Genomic DNA, 16,135 nt, shown 5'->3' with positions numbered 1-16,135 from the left:
AAAGTTATTTGGCAATCATCATTTATTTGAAAAACACAGTTTCCATCATCATTTGTCACAAAGAAAGTTAGATAAAACAATAATCCACCCATCGAACAGATAACAATGTTGTCGATCTTTAGAACATTTCTCCTATAGCTACCGTTTCCATTACACTTCGCAATGTTGTTGTTTTTTTGCGACATTGCTTTTCTCAAATAAACCTGGGTCAATGGAAACCTGCCTACTGTCACTCATGTGAGAACTGGATGAATCGGTATGCACACACTCTTACTCCGTCATTTAATCAATAAGCGGTGAATCCAGGTGTCTGTAACAGTAGCTTAGAGGTGTCCCTGCAGACATTTGAAGCTATGAACATTGATGATATTCAGCGGTGTTAAAGCTCTAAAATAATTGTAGTTCAGAACAATGCATCCAAAAGAAACATAATAATCAAGTTGCGTGTGAGGAATGTCATGACCCTGGTGCCATATCCATCAGAACTAGAACACATTTCAACAAGATTTTAAAGTGAACAACTACCCCCTCCTCTTATGACTGAATCTGATGTGCAGTGCACAAAGTAAACACATCATTTGCATATCTGACAAACTCCCCCTCTCTCTCTTCTAGGATTTTAAGGAGCAGATTGTTCACCATGTGGCCACTATTCTGCTGATCAGTTTTTCGTGGTTGGTCAACTACATCCGTGCCGGGACTTTGATCATGCTGGTGCACGATGCCTCAGACTATCTACTGGAGGTACAGCCCCCCATACATTTACATTTTAGTCATTTAGCAGACGCTCTTATCCAGAGCGACTTACAGTTAGTGAGTGCATACATTTTTCATACTGGCCCCCCGTGGGAATCGAACCCACAACCCTGCCGTTGCAAACGCCATGCTCTCAACTGAGCTACACAATACAATGTCATCATTACAGACCTAAATATAGTATATCCATTCCATAATAAGTATAGAGGAGTGTTATTTCTATATGGACAGTAAAGGCCATTACAATTGTATTATAGTCATAAATGGTGCTTACAGAATTTCTACTCTCACAGAACTGGTCATACTGTTAAGCCTGCCAACTGCAACCAACTCGTTTATTTTTTCTCCCTTTCTGTTGCTCCTTTTAGTCAGCAAAGATGTTCAACTATGCAGAATGGAGAAAGACCTGCAACTACATCTTCATCCTGTTTGCAGCTGTGTTCATCATTACCCGCCTCGTCATACTCCCTTTCTGGTAAGATGCTCAGATCTTGGATGGGGAGGTTTCCCGGACACATTAAGCCTAAAAAAGCCTTTTCAACTGAGCTTTTCTATTGAGCTTGCTTTTTAGTCCAGTACTAGGTTTAATCGTTGTCTGGGAAAACTGCATCCATAGGTCTAAAGCACTCATTTTTCAATGATCAATTGTACAGGATGCAATGCATTCTAGTGATTTACTTAAGTCTTTGCCAAAATGGTTGACTACCAATGCAGATCTGTATTGACTGGATCTGTCTGTTTCCTCCCCCAGGATCATACATACTACGTGGGTGTACCCATTGACCATCTATCCCCCTTTCTTTGGGTTCTACTTCTTCAACGGGCTGTTGTTTGTGCTGCAGTGTCTGCACATCTTCTGGGCTGCCCTCATCCTGCGCATGGCCATCAAGTTCCTGCCTGGAAACGTACGTATTCCCAAACCTAATCACTATAGGGCGGTTTCCTGGACACATATTGAGCCTAGTCCAGAGCCTTATACTACGTACGTGGTTTGAGGAGTTAGCTAGGTAATTTTGGTAAATTCTGAGTTCAACTCGGGATAACCGTTACCAGATACATTTCTATGGCAACAAATCCTTCAAAACTAACCTACTCCCGGGCAGGCTAACTCTTGGAAAGATTGCGTCATCATCCCCTATATTTGAGGATGACTGATTAAATATTTTATTAGTCAATGTTTTTTTTGTAAAGAAAAATTAAAATACCAATCACATTACACATTTAGTAATGGCTGAATCCTTTGAAACTTCACGCACATTTACGTCATTTAGCAGACGCTCTTATCCAGAGCGACTTACAGTTAGTGAGTGCATACATTATTTATTTTTTATTTGTTCATACTGGCCCCCCGTGGGAATCGAACCCACAACCCTGGCGTTGCAAACGCCATGCTCTACCAACTGAGCTACATCCCTGCCGGCCATTCCCTCCCATACCCTGAACGACGCTGGGCCAATTGTGCGACGCCCCATGGGTCTCCCGGTCACAGCCGGCTACGACAGAGCCTGGATTCGAACCACTGCACCACTCGGGAGACCGAGTTAAACTTGTGTATGACTTAAAGCTGCATTATGTAGCTTTTTGGGCGACCTGACCAAATTCACATAGTAATGTGTGTTAAAGATCTGTCATTCTCATTGAAAGCAAGTCTAAGAAGCAGTAGATCTGTTCTATGTGCGCTATTTCTATGCTTCCCGTGCTTAAGTTTTGTTTTTGCGTCTTTTACTTTCGGTCTAGCAGGCTTGTAACTGCGCGTGCATGTCGCATGTGGCTAGTCGAACGCCAAACTCTTAATTGAGACAATGCTGAAACATCAATCCATTGGCGAGTCAGTGCAACATTTTCATTTGTGCTGAAATCAAAATGAAATAAATCTTGCAAATTCTGCAGGCTATGGTGTGAAATAGGCTTGTTGAAGTGCCGTCTTTATTTTACTACTTATCGTTAATGGAGTCTTTGGTGTGCTTATCAATGCACAATCACCTTTTTGTTCCACTCCTATCCAGGGCCGCCGGAAAACGAGTTGTGAGGCGGCATTTGCCATATCACTTTTCAATCAGATGTGGCAGCACCACACCACTTTTAATTTTGTTTAAAATATATCAATGCAAAGTGTTAAAGAGGGGCAAAGTGCTGTTTATTTTTATTTGTCAACTCGCGCACAATTTCTCTGTCCTTCACATCAGAGTGCTGCTGCAGACTGACTCTTTGCATGTTTTGACCAATCAGATTCACGGAAATCGCAGGTTGCGTGGACCAGGCACAATGCTCAAGGCGTGCTCTACACTTTCCTCCGGTATTTATTTAGCAAGCGTGATAACACATCACCCCCAACAGACACATGCATAAACTATTACATAAATGTTGCAGCCAAGTCTCTAAAGTGTGACCAAATATTTTGCTGTGCGACCACAAGTTTTATTTTGGGAGCACTGTGCTACTAGGAAAAAAATCTCCCAGATAATAATTATTGCGATAAGGCTTCGCTTAGTACCGTTGTTTCCGAGTGCCCTACAGAAAAAAGCGTGTGCAGATTCGATAGTCATGGTTGCACCATTACTACAGCGAAAATTGATTGCTTCTAGCCCAACCATTACCGGCACAACATTGACTACTCACCGCGAGGGCTTGTCTGCATGATGCTGATGAGGGCACCCTTGCTGCTCTTCTCTATGCTACGTGTTCGGCTGCAAACTGGACATCTCTCGAACAACTGCAGCACGCAATTTTATGAGGTGGTGTTGACTAGTCTGTGATGGGGTGGTATAATACACAAGTGGTCAATTGCATTTTGTTCTAAAGAAAGGACAAAGCTTTTTGCTAATGCACTTCTCCACCAAAATGACTCTACTAGTTGTATCTGCTTGGCTGGAGAATTAGCCTACTAGTTTGTCAGCCAGGTATTTTCTAATTCAACTTTTCACATAACACACATTACCTGTCGTTCTCGACGAAGCCGTCTCTGTCATCAGGGCAGTAACTCGGGTCACTATCAGAGGCGTCATGATGGTGTGTCCTTTTCATAGGAGTCAAGGGAGACTGGCAACAACAGAGGAGGTGTCACAAGGGGACTTGTCACATTACACTCTTATTCTGAGGTCTTGCCTGACAAGCTGAAAATAAATAGCAAGTGAACAGTGAATGAAATGATTTTTGGAGGTTTTTAAACCATTGCAATCGCATTGCTGGACATGTTATGATACCCACCATTGCTCCTTCTGGTAGGTCCTGGCATCCGTTCATGACCAGGGGATCAGTCTAGCACCCAACTGTGCACTTTGTCTAACGAAAATCAGGGTCAACGATTGTCATCATCCCTCAACTATAAACATAGCTTGAGAAATAACGTAATCTCGTTTGGAAGGATTCAGGCCGGTGAAGCCATTACACTACAACCAACTGTGACATGTTTTGCTATGGTCCTGGGTTGGTTTCAGTTTGTTGCTGCTAGTTAGTACACTGTCGTAGTCAGACATGTTAGCTAGTACCACATAGCTGCATCCAATATTTATTTGTGCCCTAGACATGGGTTGCACCTCGCCTTGAGGCTGTGACAATTTTACTTTAGAGATTCCAATGTTGCCATTACTGTTATTAGCAAAGTTAGTCAACAATAGCTAGCAATGCTAATGTTAGCTTAAGTATTACTCCATCTAATGTCAATCTGGTGACATCACAATCATGACAAAAGGTTTTCCTAATAATTATTTGCCGCCTTTTGAAATGTTATCGTGTTTCCAAGCCAAATCCGAGTTGTATTGAGGTAGTCTAGCTTGCTAGCTAGTTGGTAGCTAGCTAGCTAAAGTCAGCTATGCTAGCGATGATCGAGATAATCATTATAAAAATATACATAACCAGCAGTCTATGGTCTAGCTACTGGTATACTCACCACCATTGGGGATCAATGAACTCCAACCACCTATTCCGCATGATCGGGTCCTTCGGCAGGGCATGCAAACCATAGTTGCGAAAGGGAGGGAATCTGATTTCATTGGTCCACAACTCGCCGGCTCAGATATATCATTCAGGATAAATGGAGTTAGCTCTGAGTTATGCTGCCGGAGCAGGTTAGTACTGAAGAATTCATTGCCATAGAAATGTACCTGGCTAAAAGGTGAGCCACTTTCGTGGTACCGGTTATCCCGAGTTGACTAAAGTGACATCGCTAACTCCTCAAATCACGTACAGTGCCTTCAGAAAATATTCACACCCCTTGACTGTTTCCACATTTTGTTGTGTTACAAGGTGGGATTAAAATGGATTTAATTGTTCTTTTTTTGTCCAAGATCTACACAAAATACTGGTGGAAGAAGAATTATAACATTTTTGTAAAAAATTGATTAGATAAGTATTCAACCCCCTGAGGCAATACATGTTAGAATCAACTTTGGCAGCTGTTAAAGCTGTGAGTCTTTCTGGGTAAGTCTCTAAGAGCTTTCCACACATGGATTGTACAATATTTGCACGTTATTCTTTTTTAAATTTCTTCAAGCTTTGTCAAATTGGTTGTTGATCATTGCTAGACAGTCCTTTTCAAGTCTTGTAGATGTAAGTCCAAATTGTAACTAGGCCACTCAGGAACATTCAATGTCATCTTGGTAAGCTACTTCAGTGTATATTTGGCCTTGTGTTTTAGGTTATTGTCCTTCTGAAAGGTGAATTTGTCCCTCAGTGGAAAGCAGACAGACAGGTTTTCCTCTAAGATTTTGCCTGTGCTTATGGCTGTATTCCGTTTCTGTTTTGGGTATGCTTGCCGATGACAAGCAAACCCATAACATGATGCAGCCGCCACCATGCTTCAAAATGTGAAGTGGTACTCAGTGATGTTGTGTTGGATTTTGCCCCAAACATAACGCTTTGTATTCAGAACATAAAGTTCATTTCTTTGCCACATTTTTTGCAGTTTTACTTTAGTGCCTTGTTGCAAACAGGATGCATGTTTTGGAATATTTTTATTCTGTACAAGCTTCCTACTTTTCACTCTGTAAATTAGGTTAGTATTGTGGAGTAACTACAATGTTGTTGATCCATCCTCAGTTCTCTCCTATCACAGCCATTAAACTCTGTAACTGTTTTAAAGTCACATTGGCCTCATGGTGAAATCCAGGAGCGGTTTCCTTCCTCTCCGGTAACTGAGTTAGAAAGGATGCCTGTATCTTTGTAGTGACTGGGTGTATTGAGACACCATCGAACACCAACAAAATGTGGAAAAAGTGAAGTAGTTTTAATACTTTCTGAAGGCACTGTACGTAGTATGGGGCTCTGGAATGTGAAGCGCTGAAGCTGGCCAGCTTTAGAAAACCCTGAGTAGATCTAGCATCAATTGTGATATACCCCCTTAGGACTATAAAGCAAGCTCAATGGAGAATTTCCATTGAAAGTGCTTTTTAGTCCAGCTGAGGGGTATACCACAATGCAGGATCAATGAGTTAGCCAGCTAACTTGCCTAAATATCCTGAAATAAGGATTATCTTGAAATGGGCATGGTCTAATTGACTCCCCCATCCCAAAAACACACATCTAAGTTTAGCTTTCTTAAAGAATCAGAAAATCTAGTTATTTCTGGTTGTTTATCAAATGGTTAACTCATTGATCCTGCTTTGTAGTAATCCCCCTTGGGGTGAGGCTTAATCTGTGCCTGGGAAACCGCCCCAATGTCAAACTCTTCTGAGCCTCACTGCTCTACTTTTCATCACCAAACTGTACCTACTGTTCCACATCACCACTCAAACTCAACGTTTACTTTTAATGATTGTGATATGTGTTTGTCTTACCTAGCTAACTTAATTGAAACGATAACAAAGCAGTCATCCCACGTCTGTTATGGTAAAAAGCTGAGGGATGGGCCTGGAGAAATGTAACCACTCTCAAATTAATAGACAGAGCTATGGATGTAAGGACTGATCATCCATGATATCAAAATTTATAGTTTTAACCATGTTTTGAGGCTATATAGTGTTTGTTTGCATTTACATTGTTTACAAACATTGGAGTAAAGCAAGCTTATATTTTAATAATAATAATAATTATTATTATTATATTTTGGGTTCTGTGGTACGATAGTTTAACCAAGCTCAGGAGGCATTTATAAGTTATATTCTTCAAGAATCAATGAGTGTGTGTGTATATATAAATAATGTTAATATTGTAGCAACTAAGGATTCTAGCTTTAAGTTAACGGAGTGGCTGCGGAGCCGATCCTTCTGACAACTAAAGGTCCTGAAGCCTCTGCACTCTACACACCCCGCTCCACAAACATAGCAACTCTGGGGAATGTTGCTCATTTTAATAAAGTTAGATCAAAGCTGAATCAATGTCTGCAAGATCACATAATGATAGTATTATACATAACAGAACCAACTATCATTAGCATAGTATAACGATACTGTAAGACAAAAAACCACCTTAGGATGATTGTGTGAATGGTCGCTTTTTTCAATCAATATGTGCTTTGATTGAAACTAACAAAGGTAGGCTATGCTACAGTTTAACACCATCTGCTCTAAGATTCGCTCACTGTGCAAAACAACACCGTTGATCAACAACCATTTGATCTCGGTGGTGCCATACTTGCGAACATTAGACACAGTTTACATTTAAACAGTTTGAATTTTTCGAATGGTTGTCAATTCCTTTTGGGTCCTCTTTTTCTCTGTGCTCATCTCTGTCTGTCCTGTGCAACTATTTCCAATGAAAGCACATGGATATGTGTGAAACAGATGGGCAAAAACATGAAAATGTTGTCTGTTAGTACTAGTAGCCTAGTTAAGGATGCAATATTGGCACACAACATTTTGTTACAGACCAACGGAACAAAAGTAAACCTTGAATTTGTAGGTTTAAAATATCCCTCTGGTGGCCAGGTCGACCAATTATAAGAAAGTTTAAGATCTTTAGGCTGCTGCAGAATTTTGTTCCAGGAAAGAATCACTCATCTGGTGAGGTTAGCATAGGGCTAACGTGTGCCAGGTTATCTGATGGACCAGCTACAATGCACATTTTCAGACTGAGAAACGGTTTAAATTTAAACTGTTTCTAATGTTGGTAAGTATGGCCCCAGTCAGTTTCGCAGGGATATGCATTAAGATATTGAGTTATAGGCTCCAGTTTCAAAGTAACCTTCAACTGAAGAAGATTTAAATGCATATCCCCATGAAACTGATTGAGATCAAATGGTTGGTATGCAGATGCTGCATGGACGTTTCACCTGTAAAATTTGAAGAATTATCATTCACGATTGACAGTGAGAAATGTGAAGGGAGGTTCTCTACGAGTAGAGCAGAGTGTGTGCGAAGTAAAGAATCCCGCACATGGCGCCGAACCCTCGGGACCCCCAGCCGCCGGGAAGCGGGGTCCAGAAAAGTCTGATCCTCGGCCTTAACTTAAATTTACTGAAGTCGCTCTGGATGAGAGCGTCTGATAAATTACCAACATTTAAATGTAAATGTACTCTCTCTCCCATCAGGATATCGTTGAGGATGAGAGGAGTGACAGGGAAGAGACTGATTCAGATGAGGAGGACGAAGACCATGAGAAAAGGAAAAATGGCGTTGTGCAGAATGGCAATGGCCACACAGTGTTTAACAACAACCACCACCACAGCAAAATGGAGTGATTTGTTACAGAGACACCGAGGAGGATGTGTCTGGAATGGGGAAGAGTAACTCTCCCCACGTGGCCTAGTCCAAGAGGCCACAGTAAGGCAGAATTGCTGGTGGAAAGGCCACAAGCAAACACACGCACACCTCTGAATAATATATACACAAATAATGCTAAAGATCACACACTCCTTACGAGGCCCGGATGGGTTTCACTGCTCTGTAGATCACACTAGTTGGAGGGAGAGGATGGGGAGGACAGGAAAGACGGCAATGGAGCCAAACACATGGTAAAACTGTGCCTTAGCAACAAACCGTTCCCTCTATTTCTAGTCCTTATATTGCAAATCATTCACTAAGATGCCTAGCTCTACTTGCAGCTTCCCATCCTGCATTATGAATAGCGCTATTACTAATTGTTGTTCACAGGGGCATTCCTTTCCTGCATGCTTGGTTAACGCTCGGAGTATTGCTAGACTTGTTCAAACGCTGCCTTCTCAGTACGCTGACTCCCATCTCAAAAATATAAGTGCGCCAACACTTAACACTGCCAAGAGAGATGAGGTTCTCTTAATGGCCACAACTTGTTACAGGTCCGTGTAAGTGTTCAAATCACCATGTCAGACCACTAAAGCATACAGTAGCGATAATGGAAAATGAATAGTTTTTTGCACCTGCCATTTTGTTATTGGATTGTAGTAGAGCAGCCGCTACTATTATTGCCATGGCATTCTTATTCAACCTGGAATGTGCTAGTGTTGTTAAGGTTCTTGGTTTAAATGTCGTAAAACATTATTACGTTTTAACTGTCTAAAGAAAAGCTGGAGAGTTTGGTTTGCGTTGTGTGGATATTTGTTTTTTCGTTTATGTCGGTCTCCAAATGCAATGGCCCTTGGGGAGCAGAAAGCACATGGCTTGAAATAATAAATTTTAAAATGTTTTGAAAATAACTTTTTAGTTACCGGATTTTATTTTGTTTAATTTTTTTAATACAAATACTAAGTCCAGTCACTGATCCAGACCAGTCCAACCCTTAATTCAACTGTACTGGAGGAGAATTAATTCATTCAAATCAGTACTTTTCTGCCCATTTGTCCAAAGATGCACTTTATGGGTCAACATAGACCCAATACAACATAAAGAAAGATGAACGTCCAGGCCATACTGTGACTATTTGAGTGAGTTGGATTATGATTGGGGTTTACAATTACACTACAGTTTATTTCCTATTTATTTCATTTCGTCCAGAAGTGTAAAGGAGTCCTTTTCAATTTCTTTGTAAAGCTTTTGATTCAATTCATTAAGTTTGAAGCTTTAATAAAATGGGACACCAAAGTATGTTTTACATGTTTTAGTTGTCTTCTGTAGCTCAGCTGGTAGAGCACGGCGCTTGTAACGCCAAGGTAGTGGGTTCGATCCCCGGGACCACCCATACACAAAACATTTATGCACGCATGACTGTAAGTCGCTTTGGATAAAAGCGTCTGCTAAATGGCTTATTATTATTATTAGTTTCGCAAGTGCCTTAGCTATCTGTAAATCTTTATTTTTCTGTCTTTTTCATTTCCTGTCTACCATCTTGCACTTTCTTAATTTCTTCACCTCTCTTATGTCAAACACTCCAACTACTTGTCGTATGTCCCAAATGACACCCTATGGACCCTGGTCAAAGGTAGTGCACTATATAGGAAATAGTGTGCCATTTGGGATGTAACTTGATCTCCCTACAGTGCTGTAACATGTCCTTTGTTCCCCTCCACTTCTTCATGTCTCAACGTAAAGACCACTCCCTATAATTACCTTTTGTGTGTTACATATGCTCCCCCTTCCCAAAAAACTGCTTTTCTCCATTTTGTCATGTTGCAAAGATTTAATATAAAGGTTATTGTGGATTAAATGGTTGTCTCCTGTGATTATGTCTTTATGAATACGTTTTTGTCTCGTTCAAAGTACAAACCATGAAAAGTATTCAAAATGGCAGATGACTGAATGGTCCCGTCTGTGTTCCATTCCTCATGCTAATTATACCATGTCACTTCCCTTCAATTTTCCTAATGTGGGCAAGCTACCATCATGTCAGCTGGTCACGTTAATTTGACTGAGTTGCCGTCTCAATCGGAGAATCTCAATTGCATACTCCTCGGGTCCTCTCGCCTCCTCAAAACCCATTGGAGGAAAAGGTCAGAGGGGTGGGACCTCTGGCTTTCTCATCCAATGGGTTTTCAGAAAGCGAGGGAATATGAAGAGTATGCAATTGAGATTCTTCCAGAGTCTCGGTTGGCAGTAAAATACACAGTGATGGCCTCCCGAGTGGCACAGCGGTCTAAGGCACTGCATCTCAGTGCTAGAGGCGTCACTACAGATCCGGGTTCGATCCCGGGCTGTGTCGCAGCCGTGTGCGACCGGGAGACCAATTAGGCGGCGCACAATTGGCCCAGCATCGTCCGGGTTAGGGGAGGATTTGGCCGGCCGGGATTTCCTTGTCCCATCGTGCTCTAGCGACTCCTGTGGCTGGCCGGGCGCATGCACGCTGACTGTGGTCGCCAGTTGTACGGCGTTTCCTCTGACACATTGGTGCGGCTGGCTTCCGGGTTAAGCGAGCAGTGTGTCAAGGCTTGGCAGGGTCGTGTTTCGGAGGACGCATGGCTCTCAACCTTCGCCTCTCCCGAGTCCGTACGGAAGTTGCAGCGATGGGACAAGACTGTAACTAACAATTGGATATCACGAAATTGGGGAGAAAATGAATGAATATGCCTTTGGCCATGTTATTCATGGTTTGTTTACAAGACCAAATGTTACTTCTCCTTTAAGGAGGATAAGAGTAATGTGCCTCTGGTGGTGGAGGCTCCAGTAGTCTTTGTTTTTTTTACATTGTAGAATAATAGTGAAGATATCAAAACTATGAAATAACATTTATGGAATCATGTAGTATCCAACAGTGTTAAACAAATCAAAATACATTTTATAATTGAGATTCTTCAAATAGCCACCCTTTGCCTTGATGACAGCTTTGCACACGCTTGGCATTCTCTCAACCAGCTTCATGAGGTAGTCACCTGGAATGCATTTCAATTAACAGGTGTGCCTTCTTAAAAGTTAATTTGTGGAATTTCTTTCCTTCTTTATGCATTTGAGCCAATCAGTTGTGTTGTGACAAGGTAGGGGGGGTATACAGAAGATAGCCCTATTTGTTAAAATACCAAGTCCATATCATGGCAAGAATAGCCCAAATAAGCAAAGAGAAACGACAGTCCATCATTACTTTAAGACATGAAGGTCAGTCAATACGGAACATTTCAAGAACTTTGAAAGTTTCTTCAAGTGCAGTCGCAAAAACCATCAAGCGCTATGATTAAACTGGCTCTCATGAGGACCGCCACAGGAATGGAAGACCCAGAGTTACCTCTGCTGCAGAGGATAAGTTCATTAGAGTTACCAGCCTCAGAAATTGCAGGCCAAATAAATATATCAACATCAACTGTTCAGATGGGACTGTGTGAATCAGGCCTTCATGGTCGAATTGCTGCAAAGAAACCACTACTAAAGGACACCAATAAGAAGAAGAGACCTGCTTGGGCCAAGAAACACGAGCAATGGACATTAGACCAGTGGAAATTTGTCCTTTGGTCTAGAGTCCAAATTTGAGATTTTTGGTTCCAACCGCCGTGTCTTTGTTAGACGCGGTGTGGGTGAACGGATGATCTCCGCCTGTGTAGTTCCCACCATAAAGCATGGAGGAGAAGGTGTTATGGTGTGGGGGTGCTTTGCTTGTGACACTGTCAGTGATTTATTTAGAATTCAAGGCACACTTAACCAGCATGGGTACCACAGCATTCTGCAGCGATACGCCATCCCATCTGGTTTGGGATTAGTGGGACTATCATTTGTTTTTCAACAGGACAGTGACCCAACACACCTCCAGGCTGTGTAAGGGCTATTTTACCAAGAAGGAGAGTGATGGAGAGCTGCATCAGATGACCTGGCCTCCACAATCCCCTGACCTCAACCCAATTGAGATGGTTTGGGATGAGTCGAATGGCAGAGTGAAGGAAAAGCAGCCAACAGTGGCATTTTTCCTATTTTGTTGCCTTACAACCTGGAATTTTTGGGGGGTTTGTATCATTTGATTTACACAACATGCCTTCCACTTTGAAGATGCAAAATATGTTTTATTGTGAAACAAACAAGAAATAAGACAAAAAAACTGAACTTGAGCGTGCATAACTATTCACCCACCTTTTGCAGCAATCACAGCTGCAAGTCTCTTGGGGTATGTCTCTATAAGCTTGACACATCTAGCCACTGGGATTTTTGCCCATTCTTCAAGGCAAATCTGCTCTAGCTCATTCAAGTTGGATGGGTTCCGCTGGTGTATAGCAATCTTTAAGTCATACCACATATTCTCAATTGGATTGAGGTCTGGGCTTTGACTAGGCCATTCCAAGACATTTAAATGTTTCCCCTTAAACCACTTGAGTGTTGCTTTAGCAGTATGCTTAGGGTCATTGTCCTGCTGGAAGGTGAACCTCCGTCCCAGTCTCAAATCTCTGGAAGACTGAAACAGGTTTCCCTCAAGAATTTTCCTGTATTTAGCGCCATCCATCATTCCTTCAATTCTGACCAGTTTCCCAGTCCCTGCCGATAAAAAAACATCCCCACAGCATGATGCTGCCACCACCATGCTTCACTGTAGGGATGGTGTTCTCGGGGTGATGAGAGGTGTTGGGTTTGCGCCAGACATAGCATTTTCCTTGATGGCCAAAAAGCTAAATTTTTGTCTCATCTGACCAGAGTACCTTCTTCCATATGTTTGGGGAGTCTCCCACATGGCTTTTGGCGAACACCAAACGTGTTTGCATATTTTTTTCTTTAAGCAATGGCTTTTTTCTGGCCACTCTTCTGTAAAGCCCAGCTCTGTGGAGTGTACGGCTTAAAGTGGTCCTATGGACAGATACTCCAATCTCCGCTGTGGAGCTTTGCAGCTCCTTCAGGGTTATCTTTGGTCTCTTTGTTACCTCTCTGATTAATGCCCTCCTTGCTTGGTCCGTGAGTTTTGGTGGGCGGCCCTCTCTTGGCAAGTTTGTTGTGGTGCCATATTCTTTAAAAAAATGTATAATGGATTTAATGGTGCTCCGTGGGATGTTCAAAGTTTCAGATATTTTTTTATAACCCAGCCCTGATCTGTACTTCCCCATAACTTTGTCCCTGACCTGTTTAGAGAGCTCCTTGGTCTTCATGGTGCCGCTTGCTTGTTGGTGCCCCTTGCTTAGTGGTGTTGCAGACTCTGGGGCCTTTCAGAACAGGCGTATATATACTGAGATCATGTGACAGATCATGTGACACTTAGATTGCACACAGGTGGACTTTATTTAACTAATTATGTGACTTCTGAAGGTAATTGGTTGCACCAGATCTAATTTAGGGGCTTCATAGCAAAGGGGGTGAATACATATGCACGCACCACTTTTCCGTTATTTCGTTTTTAGATTTTTTTTTTACACGTTTTTTTCATTTCACTTCACCAATTTGGACTGTTTTGTGTATGTCCATTACATGAAATCCAATCAATTTAAATTACAGGTTGTAATGCAACAAAATAGGAAAAACGCCAAGGGGGATGAATACTTTTGCAAGGCACTGTATGTCGGAACTCCTTCAAGACGGTTGGAAAAGCATTCCAGGTGAAGCTGGTTGAGAGAATGCCAAGAGTGTGCAAAGCTGTCATAAAGGCAAAGGGTGGCTATTTGAAGAATCTCAAATATAAAATATATTTGGATTTGTTTAACAATTTTTTGGTTCTACAATGTAGAAAATAGTAAAAATAAAGAAAAACCCTTGAATGAGTAGGTGTGTCCAAACTTTTGACTGGACCTGTATATACATCTGTTAGTCACAGATACCTTTTTAAAAAATGGGCCTCACAACGGGTCTCAGGATCTCGTCACGGTATTTTTGTGCATTCAAATTGCCATCGATAAAATGCAATTGTGTTTGTTGTCCATAGCTTATTCCTGCCCATAACATAACCCCACCGCCACCATGGGGCACACTGTTCACAACATTGACATCAGCAAACCACTTGCCCACACGACATCATACACATGGTCTGTGGTTGTGAAGCCGGTTGGACGTACTGATAAATTCTCCAAAACGACCTTGGAGGTGGCTTATGGTAAAGAAATTAACTTTCAATTATCTGGCAACAGCTCTGGTGGACATCCTGCAGTCAGCATGCCAATTGCACGCTCCCTCAAAACTTGAGACATATGTGGCATTGTGTTGTGTGACAAAACTGCACATTTTAGAGTGGCCTTTTATTGTCCACAGCACAAGGTGCACCTGTGTAATGATCATGCTGTTTAATCAGATTCTTGATATGCCACACCTGTCAGGTGGATGGATTATCTTGGCAAAGGTGAAATGCTCACTAACAGGTATATAAACACATTTCTGGGATCTTTTATTTTAGCTCATTAAACACGGGACCAACCCTTTACATGTTGCATTTATGTTTTTGTTCAGTGTAGATACCATACTCTGTCTTGATTTCCTCTATCTCCCTCTGTTTGGCTGCAGCCTAAAGGCCTCCTCAGTTAATTGCATATGATCGGGATCACTTTACGCCTGCACCCTCAGCCTCTACTGTATATTGTTCCTCTTGACTGGCAGCCTAACTGAAGCAATCTCAATTGCTTCCACTGAAGCAATCTCAATTTCATCCTGGTCATGCCCCCGGCGACAGAATTGAATTGCTAATGTGTATCGTCTTTCTCTCTAGCGCACTCCATAACGTCACGCATCCTCAATCTTTGCCTTCATTCCCGTTAAGGTTTCCCTGCCTCATTAGTCACCCTTCAATCTTCCGTGATGAAGGCACATACATTGACGCCTGATGTGGCTGGAGTTATTGAGGTGTTGAGTCTAGCAGCTGACCAGGCTTAAGGTCTTTCTTACAGGTAAACAAAGGACGGGGGTGTTTGATTCACATGTGAACTGCAGCGACCGTTATTCAACTCCTGTTAAACTATTTATAAAGACTTTAGCGCCAGGGGGAGGTCGCATGTGCACACAGATGTGTGTGTGTCTGCGTGTGTATGTGTAGAGGGGTATTTTGTGGGGTGCTCATTTTTCCTCTGATCGTGACAGGATGGAAGGATGAAGAGATTTGTAATAGAGGACTCAGGACTGTGTTACGTAAGAAAAGGCAATAAGAGAACTCAGAGGGAGCGATCCATGAGGGCGTTTGACAGGTGGGGGTGGGTTTATGTTAAAAGGGGTGCAGACAGGTAGGGAAAAGTTCTGTGAAACAACAGGGAGATCGCTAAAACGGTCATTTCTTCATAGATGTGAAAGACAAGCAAGGACGGTGAGTTTGAAATCATTAGCACTGTTTGAAATCCTCATGAAGTAGTGAATAATATGTAATAATCTATGTTTTATGTTATTCAGATTCATAGGGAGTTATGCTCTTTGCTTTTAAGAGGGAGATTGTATTGATTGTATTACCATCAAAATATAAATACACTACATGACCAAAGGTATGTGGACACCTGCTCCTCGAATATCTCATTCCAAATCATGGGCATTAATATAGAGTTGCTCCACCCTTTGCTGCTATAACAGCCTCCACTCTTCTGCGAAGGCTTTCCACTAGATGAACATTGCTGCGGGGACTTGCTTTCATTCAGCCACAAAAGCACTAGTGAGGTCGGGCACTGATATGGGCGATTAGGCCTGGCTCGCAGTCGGCGTTCCAATTAATCCCAAAGGTGTTCGATGTG

The 16,135-nt window shown here is 42.0% G+C and overlaps 1 protein-coding gene across 2 annotated transcripts in view; it reads left to right on the top strand.

Moving 5' to 3' along the window:
• The window catches only part of cers2a (ceramide synthase 2a), a 28,672-nt gene extending 18,424 nt beyond the window's left edge, over nucleotides 1–10,248 (top strand). For both annotated transcript variants that reach the window (XM_084165396.1, XM_084165397.1), the window contains exons 8-11: nucleotides 616–744; nucleotides 1,125–1,231; nucleotides 1,508–1,661; nucleotides 8,222–10,248. In XM_084165396.1, coding sequence (XP_084021522.1) covers nucleotides 616–744; nucleotides 1,125–1,231; nucleotides 1,508–1,661; nucleotides 8,222–8,371 — 540 coding nt within the window. In that variant the 3' untranslated portion in view covers nucleotides 8,372–10,248. The remainder of the gene's footprint in view (nucleotides 1–615; nucleotides 745–1,124; nucleotides 1,232–1,507; nucleotides 1,662–8,221) is intronic.
• The last annotated feature ends 5,887 nt before the right edge of the window (nucleotides 10,249–16,135 follow it).

This window comes from Coregonus lavaretus (genome assembly GCF_964263955.1).
Source record: "Coregonus lavaretus genome assembly, chromosome: 7".
Classification (NCBI taxonomy): domain Eukaryota; kingdom Metazoa; phylum Chordata; class Actinopteri; order Salmoniformes; family Salmonidae; genus Coregonus; species Coregonus lavaretus.
The sequence above is the reverse complement of the archived record's forward strand: the minus strand, read 5'-3'. Positions and strand labels throughout refer to the sequence as shown.